This window comes from Rhinolophus ferrumequinum, chromosome 23, assembly GCF_004115265.2.
Source record: "Rhinolophus ferrumequinum isolate MPI-CBG mRhiFer1 chromosome 23, mRhiFer1_v1.p, whole genome shotgun sequence".
In the NCBI taxonomy this organism is placed as follows: domain Eukaryota; kingdom Metazoa; phylum Chordata; class Mammalia; order Chiroptera; family Rhinolophidae; genus Rhinolophus; species Rhinolophus ferrumequinum.
This window is the reverse complement of record NC_046306.1, coordinates 15,631,883-15,649,893: the sequence shown is the minus strand read 5'-3', so window position 1 is coordinate 15,649,893 and position 18,011 is coordinate 15,631,883. Positions and strand designations below refer to the sequence as shown.

General features: G+C 60.2%; 1 protein-coding gene across 2 annotated transcripts in view; it reads left to right on the top strand.

The window, feature by feature from the left end:
* The window catches only part of PLCG1 (phospholipase C gamma 1), a 36,520-nt gene that overhangs the window by 16,066 nt on the left and 2,443 nt on the right, over positions 1-18,011 (top strand). The window contains exons 3-32 of one of the 2 annotated variants that reach the window (XM_033094776.1): positions 4,804-4,956; positions 5,068-5,161; positions 5,328-5,375; positions 6,972-7,056; positions 7,151-7,234; positions 7,461-7,495; positions 7,692-7,764; positions 7,867-7,968; positions 8,186-8,304; positions 8,387-8,472; positions 8,548-8,668; positions 9,401-9,569; positions 9,704-9,826; positions 9,913-10,014; positions 10,093-10,280; positions 10,559-10,759; positions 10,837-10,956; positions 11,050-11,230; positions 12,162-12,239; positions 13,011-13,114; positions 13,373-13,469; positions 13,700-13,769; positions 14,247-14,404; positions 15,866-15,962; positions 16,122-16,346; positions 16,431-16,579; positions 17,185-17,299; positions 17,385-17,546; positions 17,635-17,723; positions 17,813-17,997. In XM_033094776.1, coding sequence (XP_032950667.1) covers positions 4,804-4,956; positions 5,068-5,161; positions 5,328-5,375; positions 6,972-7,056; positions 7,151-7,234; positions 7,461-7,495; positions 7,692-7,764; positions 7,867-7,968; positions 8,186-8,304; positions 8,387-8,472; positions 8,548-8,668; positions 9,401-9,569; positions 9,704-9,826; positions 9,913-10,014; positions 10,093-10,280; positions 10,559-10,759; positions 10,837-10,956; positions 11,050-11,230; positions 12,162-12,239; positions 13,011-13,114; positions 13,373-13,469; positions 13,700-13,769; positions 14,247-14,404; positions 15,866-15,962; positions 16,122-16,346; positions 16,431-16,579; positions 17,185-17,299; positions 17,385-17,546; positions 17,635-17,723; positions 17,813-17,997 — 3,613 coding nt within the window. Of the gene's footprint in view, positions 1-4,803; positions 4,957-5,067; positions 5,162-5,327; positions 5,376-6,971; positions 7,057-7,150; positions 7,235-7,460; positions 7,496-7,691; positions 7,765-7,866; positions 7,969-8,185; positions 8,305-8,386; positions 8,473-8,547; positions 8,669-9,400; positions 9,570-9,703; positions 9,827-9,912; positions 10,015-10,092; positions 10,281-10,558; positions 10,760-10,836; positions 10,957-11,049; positions 11,231-12,161; positions 12,240-13,010; positions 13,115-13,372; positions 13,470-13,699; positions 13,770-14,246; positions 14,405-15,865; positions 15,963-16,121; positions 16,347-16,430; positions 16,580-17,184; positions 17,300-17,384; positions 17,547-17,634; positions 17,724-17,809; positions 17,998-18,011 lie in introns of both variants that reach the window. The other variant, XM_033094774.1, reaches the window with a different exon arrangement.

Genomic DNA, 18,011 nt, shown 5'->3' with positions numbered 1-18,011 from the left:
GTACAGCTCCCAGAGTGCTTGGGATCAGTTCTGTGGCTCAGATGAGGAAACTGAGGCTCCTTGAGAGAAAGTGACTGCCATTACAGGTATGTCCGGAAGGTCTGCATGACCAGGGAGGGCACTCTGCTGTGAGTAACTGCTGCTCTCTGGTCTCTGTGGTCTCAGGCAAGGAGTCTGTCCCTGGGCCAAGAGAGGAGAGGAGGGAGGGTCTCTGTGCCTGGCCGTACATCCTGCCTTAGAGCTTAGGGCTGGCCCCCGCTGCCAGGCAGAGAGCCCATTTCCTTCTGCATAAAGACCACCCCAACATCCAGTCGAAGGCTGGGGGCGCTCAGGACAGGCCAAGGCTGATGTCTCCCCTGCGGCTCTCTGCATGTGCAGGGTTTTCGACAGGTCTGCAGCCTTCCCTTTATCCATGACCCACCAGAGGGGAAAGCTGACTTGCTCAAGACCCCAGTTATACTCTGGGAAACAGGATTCAAAACTTGATCTTTGTGATTTCATACCTGTTAGTCCCCATTCTGGTACCCACTGGTGTGAAGTGGTGAGGAGTACATGCCTCAGATTGTTGGGGGGTGTGCCCGTGGGTGCTGTGCTTGCGACAGGCGGCTGCTGAAGGTTCAGGCAGTAGCCTCTGGCCTAGTGCACGTCTGTGCGCACTGATCTGAACTTAGCCCCTGGAGTCCCACTCCTGTCCACGGTGTTCCATTCCTGCCAGACCCCTTTCTGAGCTGGGAACTGGCCACTTGGATTCCTTTCCTTGGGCCGAGATAGCTGTGGCCCAGCTCGACTCTCCTAGGTTTGGGTTTGCCCCCAGTTGTCTCCCCTGCTGCCAGGTTACGAGGACTGGTGTTTGTGGCACGAGGCACACAACACAGGCAGGGGACAGACTCCTGCAGACTTCACTGGGACCAGTGGTCCCTGGCAGGGCGCTGACTGCATTTCTGGGAGGTAGAAGGAATTCCCCGTTGACTGATGGGGAAACTGAGGCTGAATGACTGAGGGGCTGCCCAGGGCCACATAATGTAAGACCTCTGTGGTTTGTCTGTGCTAGGCCTGGGCAACCTTTAGGAAAGGGATGGTCAGCCAGGCTTCCTGAAGGAGTGGGAGGAGGCAGGCCACCACCAGGACCCTCATTCTTCTGCCCAGAGCACCGGGCAGCCTGGTCTATGAGCAGGTCCTAAGCCCTAAGAGCTGGCATGGGATGCCAGGGCCTAGCCCAGGCGCAGGTGGTCCCTCATTACCCCCAAGCCTCTCAAGGAGGGCTAGTCTCTATTTCTTCATGAGCATTTGTGGGTGATTAAATGCCTGGGACTGAGTCCCCCTCGTCACCCAGGCAGCTTATTTTGCCACTGTGTACCATGGCCATGCTGGAATGGTGACACCCATGCCATTCCTGAAGCCTGGGCAGCCTTCGTGGCCCCCAGGGCTTGGTCCATGGAGGGATTGAGCACGCCGTGGCTGCTGATGGGCTGAGCTGGCTGTCATGCTGGCAGAACCCCAGGCCCTGTCGGCTTGTGCTGAGCTTGGGGATGAGCCTTTGGCACCAGCGAAAGCCCTGCGCTCCCTGCATATCAGGCTGGCCTGGCCACAGGAACCCTGTTTGGGGGATCCTGCCCTTGCCTCAGAGAGCCCCCCTCTTACCCCCCGTCTCCAGCCCAGCAAAGACCTCAGTCCCTTTGGCTCTTCTTTTTCCCAGTGTTCCCCTGAACGCTGTTCTCCGATGGTTTCTAAGTGAGGGTGAGGCAGGGTTATGGGTCTCTGGGAACAGGGTGCTACTCTCCTGCTCCTCTGAGCACTTCTCCCTTCCCCGGGAGGGTCTCTCTTTCTGCCCTTCCTGTGCCACTGCTGACCATGCTGGGTGGTCAGCCTCCCCTGCCCCCCCAACAGGGTCAAGGCCGTGCCTGTCCCCGGCGTCTCCTTCCCATGATGGCAATCCCTGGGGGACCAGGCCTGGCTCTGTCAGGAAAAGGGACCCTGCTCTATTTGTTCTGGGAGGCAAGAAGATGGGGGTGGGTGGGTAGGAGGTCGCATAGGATGTGGCTTTTAAGAATAGTAGAGTCTCACTCTGGTGTCACGTCCTTGTCAGCCTGCTGTTGGCTTGATGGACTTGGAGGGCATCAGGGCCAGGCTGGCACCTCCCTATGGGGGACGTAAAGGGACCAGGTAGCCAGCAGGAGTTTGGGAGACTCGCCGCCTGGCCTGGAGCTGTCCTGTATCTGCCTGGTCCCTGTCTTGGAAAGGAGGCTGTCTGCCCCCAGCCTGGTCTCGGGGGAAATGTGCCCAGGAGCACAGGCCACGCCAGAGCCTCCTCTAGGACCTGCTGACAGTGTGTTGTGCACGGGCACGTGCGCACACCTGTGGGGTGGCTGCCTGCGGCCGGGCAGCAGGTTTTACTGCCCCTCCAGCTGCCTGCTGAGTGGTAGCCATGTAGTGGCCTACCTCTAATGACAGGACGGGGTGGGGGGTGGGCAGGGATGGCTGGGAGGAAGGCCCCCCCCCCGGGCTATGGACCACGAAAGCCGTGGCCTGTAAGCGTTTATGTGTGTGAGTTGTGTGCCTGTGTGAGATGTGGGAGGTGGTGACAGCAGCTCTGCACCGGAAAAGCATGCTGGTTTCTGTTTAAAGAGCAGAGTTTGTGGTTATTCTGCAGTTTCTCATCGGGGCATTTCCCCTGTTCAGCTCCTCCTTCCATCCTTGGAGACTGTCTTTCCAGGCTGGGTCTTTGTGACTCAGTTTCCCCCCTCCCTGTTTCCACCTGAGTATAACTCCCCATTTTTCCAACTCCACTCCCAGTTTGTTGCCCCCCCACCCCGACCATGTGCCCTTTTCATTTGTTCACTGTCTTTGAGCGAGCACTGGAAGGGCCACGCCTGGCCTGGCGGGGAGAGGCCTGCATGCACATGTAGTGCCGCTCGCTGTCAAGGGTGTGACGACTGCAGGAGGGTGCTTCCCCGGTGGGTTGTTGGTAGAATTGGAGTCCAGGAGGTAGATTGTCCCCGGCTCAGAAGCAGGATGAAATGGGGAACGGGGAGTACTGCCTATTCTTGCCATTGATCCAGCTTAGTTTGTATGGAGCAGAGAAGATGGGAGGACGGAAGCTGGGGGACTGAGCCCCATCATAAAGGGCTTGGAAGGCCAGAAAAAGCGCATGTCTCCTTAGTGAGCAACCTAGGGAGGGACCTGAACAATGTTCTATAGAGATTCGGAAGACTCCAGAAGGATGGCTGATTGGTGGGGAGAACTGGGGGGCAGGGCAGCCGGCAGGAGAGTCGGGGCTTTCAGCTGGACAGCCAGGCCCAAGGGGTTTGCTGAGGGCAGTGCAGCAGGCCCAATAGAACTAGTAATGTGTGGTGGGGGAGCTGGAGTTGGGGCCAGAAGCCATGCCGCTGCTCCAGGCGGGATGGATGGGACACAGCTGCGGCCAGAAAGACAGGAAGGGAACCTGGGGATTTGGGCCCCTTCGGACATTCCAGCCAGTCTGGTGTGCAGTTTGGGCTGGGAGGGCTCCTGGGGTGGAGACTGCCCAGGCAGCAACCTGGCACTGCTCCTGGCTCCAAATCTTCCGGGCTGGTCTGAGATGAGAGCATTTGGAAAGAGAGGCTCTCGAGCTAAGGGAGTGCTCAGATAGAGTTGTCTCTGGTGGCTAAGCCAGGCTTCTTCCGTTTGACTTTTCCCTAACTCTCTCTTTATCCCGCCTGGAAAGTCTGCCTTCTGTCCAGAGTCCCAGCCAGCACCAGGGGAGAGAGTGAGTGGCCCTGTGGCCGGGGCAGCCCTCTCCGGGCCTGGTTGAGAACCTGTGTGCCTGAGTAGACTTCCCACCATGCTGCTGCAGGGCCCGGGCTGGGCTGTTTGGCTGTTAGGACTCGTGGTCTTACCAACACCCTTATGACGCTGTTGTTGCTTACTTGTGTTCACAGACGAAGTGGGGTCAGCGTGGTTGTCACTCTGCTGAGGTCACATAGCAGTGACCTGAGCTGGGGGTCTAGTCCAGGCATGCTCGCCCCAGAGCCCGGGCATGGTTTTTCTACCACCCTGCCTTCTGGAGAAATTCAGTCAAGCCCTTTGCTCTACAGATGGTAAAACCGAGACTGAGGAGTCAGATGAGTGACTTTGCATCATCTCTGGAGTTAGCGGCCGAGGCAGGTGTCTGCCACTCTGTCCTGTCTGCTCCCCATGCTCTGTGTGCTCCGTGAGGGCAAGCGCGTGTGCAGGCCTTTGACAGCCAGGACGGGAAACATCCCAGGGGCAGCCGCTGCCTCGGGGGACTAGGCCGCTTGCTGAGACTTGCTTGTGGATGACTTCAGGGAGTGGGCCACTTCCAGGGTGCACCAGTCCTCGGGGCCTGATCCCTGTTTCCTCCCAGGGATCCTGAGACTCAGCCATTTGGGTCTGCCCCCCCCAACCCCCCCTCAGGACTGAATGATTTGGTTTGTGAATTTTGTGTAAGGAAATTTTCCTTCCAGAACAGCCTGGGCTCCCCATTTCTCTTTCTAGAAAGAGTCCAGCTTTTTTTCAAGTCAAAGTGACCTGCCTGTGTCGTCAGCGACGGAAGGTACACCGGTCAGAACTCGCTGCTTCCCCAGACCTTTCAGCTCTTAGCAGAGGTCTATGCTTAGGGCAGCTCTTTTTGGTCACCCAGTGGGACTGTGAGTGATCTTTGTTCTGCCCCTCGAGAGGGGTCTCTCTTTGTGGTCCCTCCCTAAGGGAGAGTGTGGGAATGAGTGAGGAAACCAGGCTGCCCTCGCTTTGGTGCTGAGTCTCAGGTACCCCATCCTGACCTTGGCTGCTTCTCTACCTTCCTAGTTGACATTCGCGAAATCAAAGAGATCCGCCCAGGGAAAACCTCACGGGACTTTGATCGCTACCAAGAGGACCCTGCTTTCCGACCGGACCAGTCACACTGCTTTGTCATCCTGTATGGAATGGAATTCCGTCTGAAGACCCTGAGTCTTCAAGGTGAGGGTCAAGGGCCAGGAGGAGGCAGGGGAGTGAAGGGCGTGTCCCCCGGGTCCCCAACGCAGCGGGAGGTGTGTGCCCTCTGCTCAGCCGTTCATCCCTCACTCATAGCTACATCTGAGGATGAAGTGAACATGTGGATAAAGGGCTTGACGTGGCTGATGGAGGATACACTGCAGGCGGCCACCCCGTTGCAGATCGAAAGGTAAGAACCACCTCTGACCCTGTGGGTAGGATTGGGGGTTTTGAGGTCTAGGGAGCAGGGGCAGGGCAGCAAGCCTCTGTGTGCCCAGACACTGCCTGCTGACCACCTCCGCAGGCCGGGCCCTGGCTGGAGAAGTGGCCTTCACTGTAGGCTTCTGTTCCCACAGGTGGCTGCGGAAGCAGTTCTACTCTGTGGATCGGAATCGCGAGGACCGGTAGGTGCTGAGCAGGGTGAGCTGGGGCATCCACGGCAGTAGCCATGCCTCCGAGGGAGGACCCAGGGGACCTGCTTCAAGGGGGCTAAAGGAGGGCAAGTGGTTCTGGCACAATAGCTTCCCGCAGAAAGCCCTCTGTGGCCACTGTGCAAGCTGGCGTGAGAGGCTGTGTGCCCTGCCACTGTAGGCAGAGACAGGAAGCACAGAACTAGCTGTCCTAGAAAGAGGGTCAGGATGCCTTTTAGTGCGTGTGGCGGGGGTACCTTGAAGCTCCTGGATTTGAAGACATGGAGTGACAACCAGGGGCCAAGGAGAGACGGGGGACAGACCCGGTCCTGGGAAGGACCTTGGGCTGTGCTGTGAAAGAGACAGACAGCCTGCCAGAGAGGTGTGACGTGACCTGACTTCAGTGACGCGGATCGCTGGCGCCGGGAGACAGTGGGGTGGAGCAGAGCCAGGGAGCCCAGTTAAGAAGTAACTTCAGCATTCCAGTGGGAGCTGAGAGGGTTTGGGTCAGTGTGGGGGCAGTAGGAGGCGTTGGACTTTGGCTGTACTGTGTTTCAAAGATGGAGCCCAGTAGCTTTTCTTAACAGATTGATTTTTGGGGTATGCATGAAAGAGAGGAGTCAAGGATGACAGCTTTTTGGCTTGAGCATCTGGAAAGGTGGAGCGGCCGATGACTGGAGCAGTACATTTCGGGGAACTTAGGAGTTCGTTTGGAGCGCGTTAAGTTTTATGATGCCCGTAGAGGTCCGGGTGGAGGCGTACATTGAGTAGCCGGGTGGGTAGATGTAGTTCAGGGCAGAAGGCAGGTGGAGATGCTACCTGGGGAGCATTTAGATGATACGAAAGGCCATGAGGCTGGGGGTGGGTGCAGCAAGAAAAGGGAAGGGGGCTGCAGGCTGACTCCGGGCTGCTTGGATGCTGGGTACTGCCTGCCAGGCTGCTGGGCAGGAGACGGGGGCTCATACCCTCCCTTCCCTGGCACCACCTTCCAGGAGAGACAGCCTTTCCCCCCCATTTTTCCATCCTGTTGCTAGGCCCAGCAGGGCCCACATCCTGGGCAGGGCACCTCCGGGGGGCAGGGGACGCAGGAGTCAGACTCCCAGAAAGTGCCCGTCGCCAGCAGTGTATTTGGCTGAGAGAGGCCTCCCCTCCTCCCCCAAAGCCCGTGCTGAGGCCTGAACGCCCAGCGTCCCAGGGGCGGTGGGTACCGTCTCTGCAGAGCTGCCCCTCGCAGAGAGCTTGTGAGTGAGCCCTGCAGGAACAGCCCATGGGCCAGTTGCCACCGCGGAGAGCTGGGGGCCGGGGCTGTGGGCTTGAGCAGTGCTGGTGGGGGGGCCTGAGATGGGCCCCACTCCCGCACGTCCGACCTCATTTATTAAGCCTTCCTTGCCACAATCATGGGCTTTTCTTTGCTCAGATGAGGAAACTGAGGCCCAGAGAAAAGAAGGGGCTTCTTATTCTTAGCCAGCCTTGCCCTCGGGTCCCGGAGTAGTCTTGTTTACCTGTGCAGCCCCAGGTGGTGGGCTTAGCTTGTGGGTCAGAGGTCGTGAGAACTGGTGCAAGGCTGCTGGGCTGTCCCTGTTTCCTCAGTATATCAGCCAAGGACCTGAAGAACATGCTGTCCCAGGTCAACTACCGGGTCCCCAACATGCGTTTCCTGCGAGAGCGGCTGACGGTAAGGGCCTCCTGGGCTGTCCGCGGGTGGGGCCGGCGAGACCAGGAGCCCCTGGCCAGTGGGCCTGACCAGGGTCCTGCCGTGAACCTTGCAGGACCTGGAGCAGCGCAGCAGCGACATCACGTATGGGCAGTTTGCTCAGCTGTACCGCAGCCTCATGTACAGCGCCCAGAAGACGGTGCACGAGCCACCTGTCCTCCCACGGCCCTTGCCCCTGCTCTCCCGCCCCAGCCCTGCTTGTCTCAGCCCTGCTGCCCTGCTTGGGGGCTTTGGGGTGCTATTTCTCCAGCTCTTCTGCTCTCGAGGCCTACCCCCATCTGTTGCCCCAGCCTTTCTTCCTGAGAGCCCCTTTCCCATGTGGCCTCCCAGGGGCTCTCGCTCTGACCAGGTTCTGTCTCCTGCAGATGGATCTCCCCTTCTTGGAAGCCAGTGCCCTGAGGTTTGGTTTGAAGTGGGAAGGTGGGGTTCCCCGCTGGGTGATTCCCTATGCAGTGGGAGGAGGGGAGCCATGCTGGACCGTTCTGGGCAGCTGTGCTGGCCGGAAGCTGGGCTCTGCCTTCTAAGGGGCCCCTCATTGTCTGTCTGTGGGCCATGCTAGTCAGCTGGCCGCCAGGCACTTCCCTTCTCTTCTGCAGGGCGGGGGAGCGGCCAGAGCTCTGCCGAGTGTCTCTGCCTGTGTTTCAGCAGTTCCTCCTCGAGTACCAAGGGGTATGGCTTAGCTGGGACTGCGCCAGGGTGCCCGACTGAGGGGGGCTGGGCTCATCCCTGACTGGGGCTCACAAATGCCCCCACTCTGCCCATCCCCATCAGGAGCTGTGGGCTGTCGACCAGCTCCAGGTGCAGGAATTCATGCTCAGCTTCCTCCGAGACCCCTTGCGAGAAATCGAGGAGCCATACTTCTTCCTGGATGAGGTGAGCCCTACCTCTCACCCCTTGTCAGAGACCCATCTGCTTTCCAGGAGCCAGATTTGCCTTCAGGGTGCCACCTTGTTCCCCCCAACACACACACTGCTTACCTTGCCCACCCCGGTTAAGACTGAGCTCCTCTCTCTGCTCCCCACTATCCCCATGCTGGTGGGCTAGGGCAGGGGCTCAGTTTCTCTTTCCTTCCACATCTTTTTCTGGACAGTTTGTCACCTTCCTGTTCTCCAAAGAGAACAGTGTGTGGAACTCGCAGCTGGATGCAGTGTGCCCAGATACCATGAACAACCCGCTCTCCCACTACTGGATCTCCTCCTCGCACAATACGTGAGCTGCTCCCTCGGCCCCACCCGACCCATCCATGGGAGGGAGGGGCTGGCTGACCACCCTGCCTTCCTTCCCCATCCAGGTACCTGACCGGGGACCAGTTCTCCAGCGAGTCCTCCCTGGAAGCCTATGCTCGCTGCCTGCGCATGGGTTGTCGCTGCATTGAGTGTGCGTGGGGGCCGGGGCTGGGGGGGGGGGGGACGACGGGAGGCCTGCCTGCTTGACTTTGCATGTGCTCCCCAGTGGACTGCTGGGACGGCCCAGACGGGATGCCCGTCATTTACCATGGACACACCCTTACCACCAAGATCAAGTTCTCAGATGTCCTGCATACCATCAAGGAGCATGCCTTCGTGGCCTCAGAGTGAGTGGGGGTGGGGGACCCCAGGTGGGCTTGGCTCCAGTTCTCCCCTGGAACAGAAGGCAGAGGGTCCCCTCCACTGCCCTGTCGCCATTCTACTTGTTTCATCTTCGTCCTTCCTTTCCTCTCCTACTGCTTGCTTGAGCCATTGCTTCCCAAGTTACTCTCTTTCCTGCATCCTTGGCCCACCCTCTTCATGGGTCCTTCTCTTTAGCTTGTAGAATACAGTCAAGATGTTCCCATCCTCACAAAAATTACTTCCTTAACCCTCCCTGACTCTGTAGGTCCTGCCAACCCCTTTTCCTTCACAGCCCAGAGAATTGTCTGTCCCGTGTCCCATTCTACAACTCCTTTCACCCTAACCTGTGCTCACTAGTCTCTGCCACCTCATTGAAGGGCTCATCAGGGCCCCCCCAGGAGCTGAATCTAGAGGCTGCTTCTCCTTGTTCCCGACCTCTGTGGTGTGGGACGTCTCTCCTGCACGCCGGGGCAGCCTCCGTGATGGGACCAACTCTGGGCCTCCCATCTGTAGCAGTCCCACTCCTTTGTTTCTGCTGCACCCACAGGTGCCCCTTCCGGTGGCCAGGGCCCACCCCCTCTCTGGGACGGCTTCCCCGTGGACAGGACCCCCAGGCCCTGGGCTCCTGATACCTCCCTCTGAGGGGCTGTTTGGACTGGGCCTTGACTCCGCAGAACCATAGGGTCTGTGCCACCACACTGGTCCCCCTCCTGCAGGTACCCGGTCATCCTGTCCATCGAGGACCACTGCAGTATTGCCCAGCAGAGGAACATGGCCCAGTACTTCAAGAAGGTGCTGGGGGACACACTCCTCACCAAGCCGGTGGACATCGCCGCCGACGGGCTCCCGTCCCCCAACCAGCTCAAGAGGAAGATCCTTATCAAGGTGGGCAGTGAGCTGGGCCCCCACTTCCCGGCGCCTGTCCCTGGCCATTGCCCCGGCTGTCGTCTAGACCTGGGTGACGAGCTGGGGCTCTGGGACTGCGGCTGGCACTGCCATGTCTGGCCTTCCCCCCACAGCACAAGAAGCTGGCTGAGGGCAGTGCCTACGAGGAGGTGCCGACGTCCGTGATGTACTCCGAGAACGACATCAGCAACTCCATCAAGAATGGCATCCTCTACCTGGAGGACCCCGTGAACCATGTGCGGGCCGGGCCGGGCGGGGCGGGTCCGGTCAGGGACAGTGCGGTGCGAGGGCTCTGTGACCGCCCCGCTTCGGTTTCTTCCAGGAGTGGTATCCCCACTACTTCGTTCTGACCAGCAGCAAGATCTACTACTCCGAGGAGACCAGCAGTGACCAGGGCAACGAGGATGAGGAAGAGCCCAAAGAGGTGAGGGGCCACCTGCCCAGGGCCGGGAGCTGGGCTGGGCTCAGTCACTGAGTGTCCTTGCTGTCATCCCCCTCGCAGGCCAGTGGCAGCACAGAGCTGCACTCCAACGAGAAGTGGTTCCACGGGAAGCTCGGAGCAGGACGGGACGGGCGGCACATTGCCGAACGCCTGCTCACCGAGTACTGCATCGAGACAGGGGCCCCCGACGGCTCCTTCCTGGTGCGCGAGAGCGAGACCTTCGTGGGCGACTACACCCTCTCTTTCTGGTGAGCCACTCCCAGTGCTTTGCACATGCGGACAGCACCGCCCAGAGGTAGCTGTGATCCAGTTTGTCTTCTGTCCTAGGCTTTCAGGTGAAACGTTATTTATGACGTGTACGTGTACACTTACGCACATGCTCACACACAGTTTTTCAGTCAGCGTGGCTCCTGCTGCAGGGCTGCCCCGTACCTGAGCGCCTCAGGAGGTCCCTCCCTCTTTGAGACTTGGTGCGTGGTGTTCAGGACTCGGGCCTGCCTCTCACTGCCTCACCGTCTTCCCTCAGGCGGAACGGGAAAGTCCAACACTGCCGGATCCACTCCCGGCAAGATGCTGGCACCCCCAAGTTCTTCTTGACAGACAACCTCGTCTTTGACTCACTCTATGACCTCATCACGCACTACCAGCAGGTGCCCCTGCGCTGCAACGAATTTGAGATGCGCCTCTCGGAGCCTGTCCCGCAGACCAATGCCCACGAGAGCAAAGAGTGAGGGCGGGGCCCGGGCGGGGCTGGGGATAGGACCTGGGTGGTGATGGCAGGGACCTGACTCGGCCGCTCCTCAGGTGGTACCACGCAAGCCTGACCAGAGCGCAGGCCGAGCACATGCTGATGCGTGTTCCCCGTGATGGGGCCTTCTTGGTGCGGAAACGGAACGAGCCCAACTCCTACGCCATCTCCTTCCGGTGAGGCCTGTGGCCCTGGGGTGCTGGTGGTGGGGCTGGGCCGCACCTGGGGCTGGGCCGCCCTGAACCTGTGTGACTACTCTCTTCGTCAAGGGCTGAGGGCAAGATCAAGCACTGTCGCGTCCAGCAGGAGGGCCAGACAGTGATGCTGGGCAACTCGGAGTTTGACAGCCTGGTGGACCTCATCAGCTACTACGAGAAGCATCCCCTCTACCGCAAGATGAAGCTGCGCTACCCCATCAATGAGGAGGCGCTGGAGAAGATCGGCACAGCTGTGAGGCCTGGCGCTGGGGCTGGGGCTGGGGACAGCGGCGTGACTCTCCACACACTCCTGGGCCGGCCACTGGGCAGGCATGGGATAATCTGGATGTGTGGGACAGAGAGGACTGGCTGCTGTCGGAGCTCCTGGGGGGGCCACTTAGCCCAGCTGGGAACTGGTGTGGGTGCCGGAAAGGTGTCCTAGAGGGAGTGACCTTGGAGTGTGTCTATAAGGATGGGCGTGAGTTGGCAGGTGAAGAGGTGGGGGACAGGCATTCAAGCAGAGAGGTCCCCTGTGAGCCAAGGTGGGGTGAGCCCATCCTGGAGCCCACACGGAGAGGCTCACCCAGCGGGCATGGACTGGACTGTCCCTGGGGCAGGAGAGGCTGCAGAAGTGGGGTATAGAGGGCAGAGCCACAGGGGTGAGACTAGTGAAAAGGAGACAGGACTGGTGGCGCAGTGGTGATGAGAGCTCTGGACCCGGGTCATGCCTCAGACAGAAGGAAGAGGTCTGGGACGGGGCCGCCACTGAGACTCTTGTCATCAGTGGACATGGGTGGCCAGGGAGGACTGCCATCTGCTGGGGCCTGGGGTTGGGGTGGGACGGGCTCAGCGGTGCACGAGTGAGCCCCTGAACGTGAGCACTGAGGAGGCGTTTCTGCGCGGACCGTGCTGCCGAGATCCCAGGGCCAGTGTGGGCCTTCAGGACCTGGGAGGTTGCGGAGTCATGGGGTGGGTGGGCCTCAAGGCCAAGCACGGGGACAGAGGAAGGGGTGAGGCCAGTTCCCTTTAGCCATCCCCACTGAGGTAGGGGGACGGCGGTGGACCGGGTGCCAGTGTTGGGCGTGAGCTTGGCGGCCAGCTGCACTGGGGAAATAGGACATGGTGGAAGCCAGCCCTGCTTTCATGTCTGGGTGTTAACACATCGTATTCTGTCCCATTTCCAGGAGCCTGACTACGGCGCCCTGTATGAGGGACGCAACCCCGGCTTCTATGTGGAGGCAAACCCTATGCCGACTTTTAAGGTACAGCCTCGGGCCTCGGGGAGGGTCCGCAGCTGCTTGGGGCTTGCATTTCCCTGCTCAGGCCCATCTGTGGTCTTTGTGGAGAAGTGGTGTTTGTGGTTTTCCGAGACCCGAGAGGTTGTGAGAGGTGTGTGGTTGGTGTACGACCGCAGCTGTCTCAGGGCCGACCCCTGGCCCAGCCCCTGTCCCTGGGGGTCAGCACTGACCCTTCAGACTGCTCCCCAGGGTAACCCCGTTTCCTCTTTGGGCAGTAGCAGGGTGGGGGCGGGGCACACCTGCCAGAAAACTGTCTTTGCCACTCAGTCTCTCACCTCGTGGAGATCCGTCAGACAGGATCTTCCTCTTTTTGCCTTTTTCTCTAAGGAGTAAGGAGCTGCGCTCTGTTCCTCCTCACCCCCTTTCCTCAGCAGCCAGGGAGTCTGGGAGAAGTTTCCTTCTCCTCTTTCCAGAGGGATGATGGGGTCCTAGCGATGCCCACAGGCTGCCAGGTCCCGAGGCAGGCACTCGGGGCCCACAGACACTCCCTTCCCAGCTTGCAAGGTTCCGCCCAGACCCTGAGGCGCTTCCCGGCCGAGGCTTGCCTCTGTCCCCGGTCTCATCTGTCCTGGCGCCTCCTGCAGGGCAGTGGTGAGGGTGAGGACGGTGACTAGCAGGGGTACCTGCTGCCACTGGAGCCCCTGTGGGAAGCCCTAGCACATGTGTGTGCACACGTGAGGCCCCGTCAGCAGTGGCAGGAGGAAGTGCTCTCACTAGTGCCTCTCTCCTCTGCAGTGTGCAGTCAAAGCCCTCTTTGACTACAAGGCCCAGAGAGACGATGAGCTGACTTTCACCAAAAGCGCCATCATCCAGAATGTGGAGAAGCAGGACGGAGGCTGGTAAGCCGGGTTCCCGGGCCAGAGAGCTGTGGTGGGTGAGCCAGGCGTCTGGGGCTCCAGCAGGGGCTGACACTGAGGGTTCCGTGCGACACGGGGCGCTGTGTGTGCCCCCAGTGATAGACGTGTGAGCAGCGTCTGTCCCACGTGTGTACCAGCAGTACCTGCTTCGGCCGGCTTGGGTTGGGGGCCCCTGACAAAGGACCCTCCTTGTGGGAGTTTGGAGTGGTTGCTGAGGTCAGCACCCCATGACTTCCACAGGTGGCGGGGAGACTATGGTGGGAAGAAGCAGCTGTGGTTCCCGTCGAACTATGTGGAAGAGCTGGTCAGCCCTGCGGCCCTGGAGCCTGAGAGGGAGGTGAGACCAGACCCACGTCGGCGGGTCCAGGTTCCCATCCCCAGACTCTTGTGCGTGCACAGCCACCCAGCATGTGACTGTCACACCCCAGGTGTCCATGGTCTCCACCATCCACATGCCACGTTTGTGTAGTTATGTGCACACTTGTGAGATCACCTGCACACACACAGCCCCTCCCATGCGTGTGTACGGAGACACGCTGACAAGTCCGTGGGCTTTGCTTCCCACAGCACTTGGACGAGAACAGCCCCCTAGGGGACCTGCTGCGGGGAGTCTTGGATGTGCCAGCTTGTCAGATTGGTGAGCCCCTTCCCTTTCTCTTGCCCATGGTTCCTTAGGGCCGGGCTCTCCTTTGTGGCTTTCTCTGTGCTCCAAGTGGGGAGGCCGCTGGCTGGACCCCAGAGGCTGCCTTCAGTCGAGCTCTCCCCGTCCTTGGACACCCCCTTGACACCTCCGGCTCTGACCCTGCATGCTCACCTGGGCCAGGCACCGTGGGTGATGCTGCTGGCTCGCTGCCAGCCACAGTCTTAGGTTGGGGCACAGGGTGTGACGGGGCTTGGATGCAGGTGGGCTCCAGGACCCAGGTTCGAGCCCTGGCCTGTACCTCCTGGCAGTGACTTGTTGATGAGCGGTAGCGTCCTCGGCTGTAAAATGGAGCTGGCAAAGCAGCCGCCTCCCTCCGGGGTGTGGGGAAGAGTCAGGGGACGAGAACTCAGTGCAGCTGGTGCCAGGGACGAGACATGTGTGTCCCAGCTCTCGCCCGCTCTCGCCCCCCAGCCATCCGTCCCGAGGGCAAGAACAACCGGCTCTTCGTCTTCTCCATCAGCATGGCGTCGGTGGCACAGTGGTCCCTGGATGTCGCAGCTGATTCACAGGAGGACCTGCAGGACTGGGTGAAAAAGATCCGCGAAGTGGCCCAGACTGCAGATGCCAGGGTGAGCACCTCCTGGAGCCCATGGGGTGCCGGGTGGGCAGAGTGGGAGCCTGTCGGGAGGCCGAGCCCGAGCCCCAGCCCCCCGCCTCTAGGCAGGCACCCAGAGGAAACAGACATGTAGGCGGCAAGGTGCCACAGTTAGGATGCGTTGAGATATGCATGGGTCTGCTTAGTGCGCAGCTAGGTACATAAGAGGGCGGAGGTAAGAGGAGAAGTCGGGTGCAAGCAGGAGCAGGTGCCCGGAGACTCAGGAGGGGTGCAGAGTAGAGAGCAGGAAGAGGCGGTTGGGCGCAGCGGGGGGTCTGGCGTGCGCAGGGCTGGGGAGGGAACACAGGCCCAGTGAGTACGACGCTGAAAGTCCCCCTAGGGGTGGCAGTAGCACGTGGCCCTGGTGATAGTACCAAGAGTCGTGTCAGTGTCACGGCTGGGGTTGGATGGCAGTGGGCATCAGGCAGTAGCTTGGCCAAGCTCTGTAGGGCCTGGCTGTGGGGAAGAGCGGCGAGTACGCAGGGCTGGGATTCAAGGAGGTGTTAGTGCCAGCAGCTGAAGGAGCCAGTGGCACGTGGGCGATGGAGCCCAGGCCTGGGCGGCAGCACCAGCTTCCTGGAGCAGGGAGGCCCCTTCCACTGATCCTGGGCAACCAAGAGGGGGAAGCCGTCAAAGGGTCAGGTGGCCATTTCCTCCAGTCATTGGGCGTGGGCTGGAGGGGCTACAGAACAGACCCATCGCTGCTTTGGAGAGGGGGCACCTCTGAGCCAAGCAGAGAAGGGATGGGTGCTGAGGGTTTGCCAGGGCTGTGGCCGGTTAGGATGGACAAGGTGGTTGCAGACCAGGTGGTTGAAGGGGTGGATGCCGGGGTTTAGACTGAAAAGGGAAGATAGAATGTGAGTGTAGGAGCTCTTGATGGAAGGAAGTGGGCCTCCAGGCCTAAGACGACAGGATGGGTACTTGTGAGTGGGCCTCTGTTGCTGAGACGTGGCGTGGCAAGTAGATGGCTGCATTGGAGTCGGGGGAGCTGACATGGTGAGGCTTTTAGGCCAGGGTGGTGGAAGGATGGTCTTTAGGGTACAGAAGACTGCGCCAGAGGCCCCAGTGAAGTCACAGGGAAACCAGGAGGGGACAGTTTTGCCTGAGGGAGGCTGGGTCCCGAGTGGTCACAAAGCATCACTGGGTAGTGCAGCCAACACCAGGACCTGAGCTATCACTGCGCATGGGTGGTGGCGAGGGTCCCACCCTCTGAGTCCTGGAGAGCAAGTGTGTCCTCAGGGGCAGAGAAGAGGATGATTCTGGGGTGAGGCTGAGCATAGAGGGCTCCCATTTCCTGTCCCGTGGGGTCTGGAAAGTTCAAGGGAGGGGAAGGACCCAGACCACCTACAGTGTGGACTGCCCAAGGCTGGAGGAGCATCTTTGTCCTGGGTGGGGCTCCAGCCTGGAGCTATGGGGCCTTTGTGTGTGTCACCAGCTCACAGAGGGGAAGATGATGGAACGGAGGAAGAAGATTGCCCTGGAGCTCTCGGAGCTTGTCGTCTACTGCCGACCTGTTCCCTTCGATGAAGAGAGTAAGGATCAAGGCCCAGTGGGTGTACGTGTGTTTGGGTGCCCTCCATGGGAGTGAGTGCAAGGGAAGAGTCAGGTCCCTGAATGTGGGGGTTGGGGAGCTGGCCCCCAGCACTGCCTGGGTAGGAGAGCTCTGTAAGTGTTTTCTCTGTTTGGTTCAGAGATTGGTACAGAGCGGGCCTGCTACCGGGACATGTCGTCCTTCCCGGAGACCAAGGCTGAGAAATACGTGAACAAGGCCAAAGGCAAGAAGTTCCTCCAGTATAATCGGCTGCAGCTGTCGCGCATCTACCCCAAGGGCCAGCGGCTGGACTCCTCCAACTACGACCCCTTGCCCATGTGGATCTGTGGTAGTCAGCTGGTGGCCCTCAACTTCCAGACCCCAGGTGAGGGGGTGCCCTGAGGGGCGGGGCGGGCGGGCGGGGCAGCCCTGGGCCTGGGGCTGGAGGCCTGTACCCTGGCTCTTGCAGACAAGCCTATGCAGATGAACCAGGCCCTGTTCATGACCGGCGGGCACTGCGGCTACGTGCTGCAGCCCAGCACCATGCGGGACGAGGCCTTCGACCCCTTTGACAAGAGCAGCCTCCGTGGGCTGGAGCCATGCGCCATCTGCATTGAGGTTCGGTTCGGGAGTCGAGGAGGGGCTGCCAGTTAATAAGACTGGATGGGGAAGGGGCACTGGACGGTCCTGGAGCTGGAGGACGCATCGCTGTCCGCTGAGATGGAAAGGCAGCTAGGAGCCTCCACTGTGGGGCTGGGCTCCGCGTGGCACGGGCAGTTGGGCTCACCGTGGCTGGTTCTCGGCACTGAGGAGTCAGGCTGTCCAGGGAGGCCAAACTGCTGTGGCCGCAGCTGTGGCCACCGCGTGGAAGGAGTACGCGGAAGACGGGCAGGAAGCTGGAGCCAGTGGTGGGCCGGGGCCCAGCCCCCAGGGCAAGCTAGACAGCACTTAGGAGAACCGGACTATTCCCTAGGGTCAAGTCATTTAAAAGTCTTCCATGTTAATACAGACATGGATTTAACGTGACGTGGATTACAAATCTCACATGAAAATTTTGCCTAAAGCTAAGTCTTCAAAAGAATTTTTGCTGGCAGTGCTGCTCCTAGGGACGTAAGCAGTGTCCTTGGGGCCCAGCAGAGGGCGCACTGCCTCCACTGCGTAGTGGGGACTGGGCGGGAGCAGGAGGGACAGTCTGCGCCCATCCATCTCTGCCTGCCCTACAGGTGCTGGGAGCCCGGCATCTGCCGAAGAATGGCCGAGGCATTGTGTGTCCCTTTGTGGAGATTGAGGTGGCTGGAGCCGAGTACGACAGCACCAAGCAGAAGACAGAGTTTGTGGGTGAGTCTGCCTTCCCCACTCAGTGTACCAGTGCCCCCCACCTTCTCCCGCGGTGGCCTGAGGCCTTTTGCCCTTGCTTTTGTAGTGGACAATGGCCTGAACCCTGTGTGGCCGGCCAAGCCCTTCCACTTCCAGATCAGTAACCCCGAATTCGCCTTCCTGCGTTTTGTGGTGTATGAAGAGGACATGTTTAGTGACCAGAACTTCCTGGCTCAGGCTACCTTCCCGGTGAAAGGCCTGAAGACAGGTGAGGACCCTTCCTGCAGACAGGGCCACATGACGGGGGGCCCTCGCTCGGCTCCCCCCGGGCTAAGGGCTAAGCTCTCCTCCTCTAGGGTACAGAGCAGTGCCTTTGAAGAACAACTACAGTGAGGACCTGGAGTTGGCCTCCCTGCTGGTCAAGATAGACATTTTCCCCGCCAAGGTAAGGGCCGCGGGTGGGATGGCAACTGCTGCAGCCTTACCGAGGGGTGGGGACACCCTGACCTCATGCACTGGCCCTTGTTGAAGCAGGAGAACGGTGACCTCAGCCCCTTCAGCGGGGTGTCCCTGCGGGAGCGGGGCTCCGAGGCTTCGGGCCAGCTGTTTCACGGCCGGGCCCGGGAAGGCTCCTTTGAAGCCCGCTACCAGCAGCCATTTGAGGATTTTCGCATCTCCCAGGAGCATCTCGCAGACCATTTTGACAGTCGGGAGCGAAGGTGAGGGGACAGGG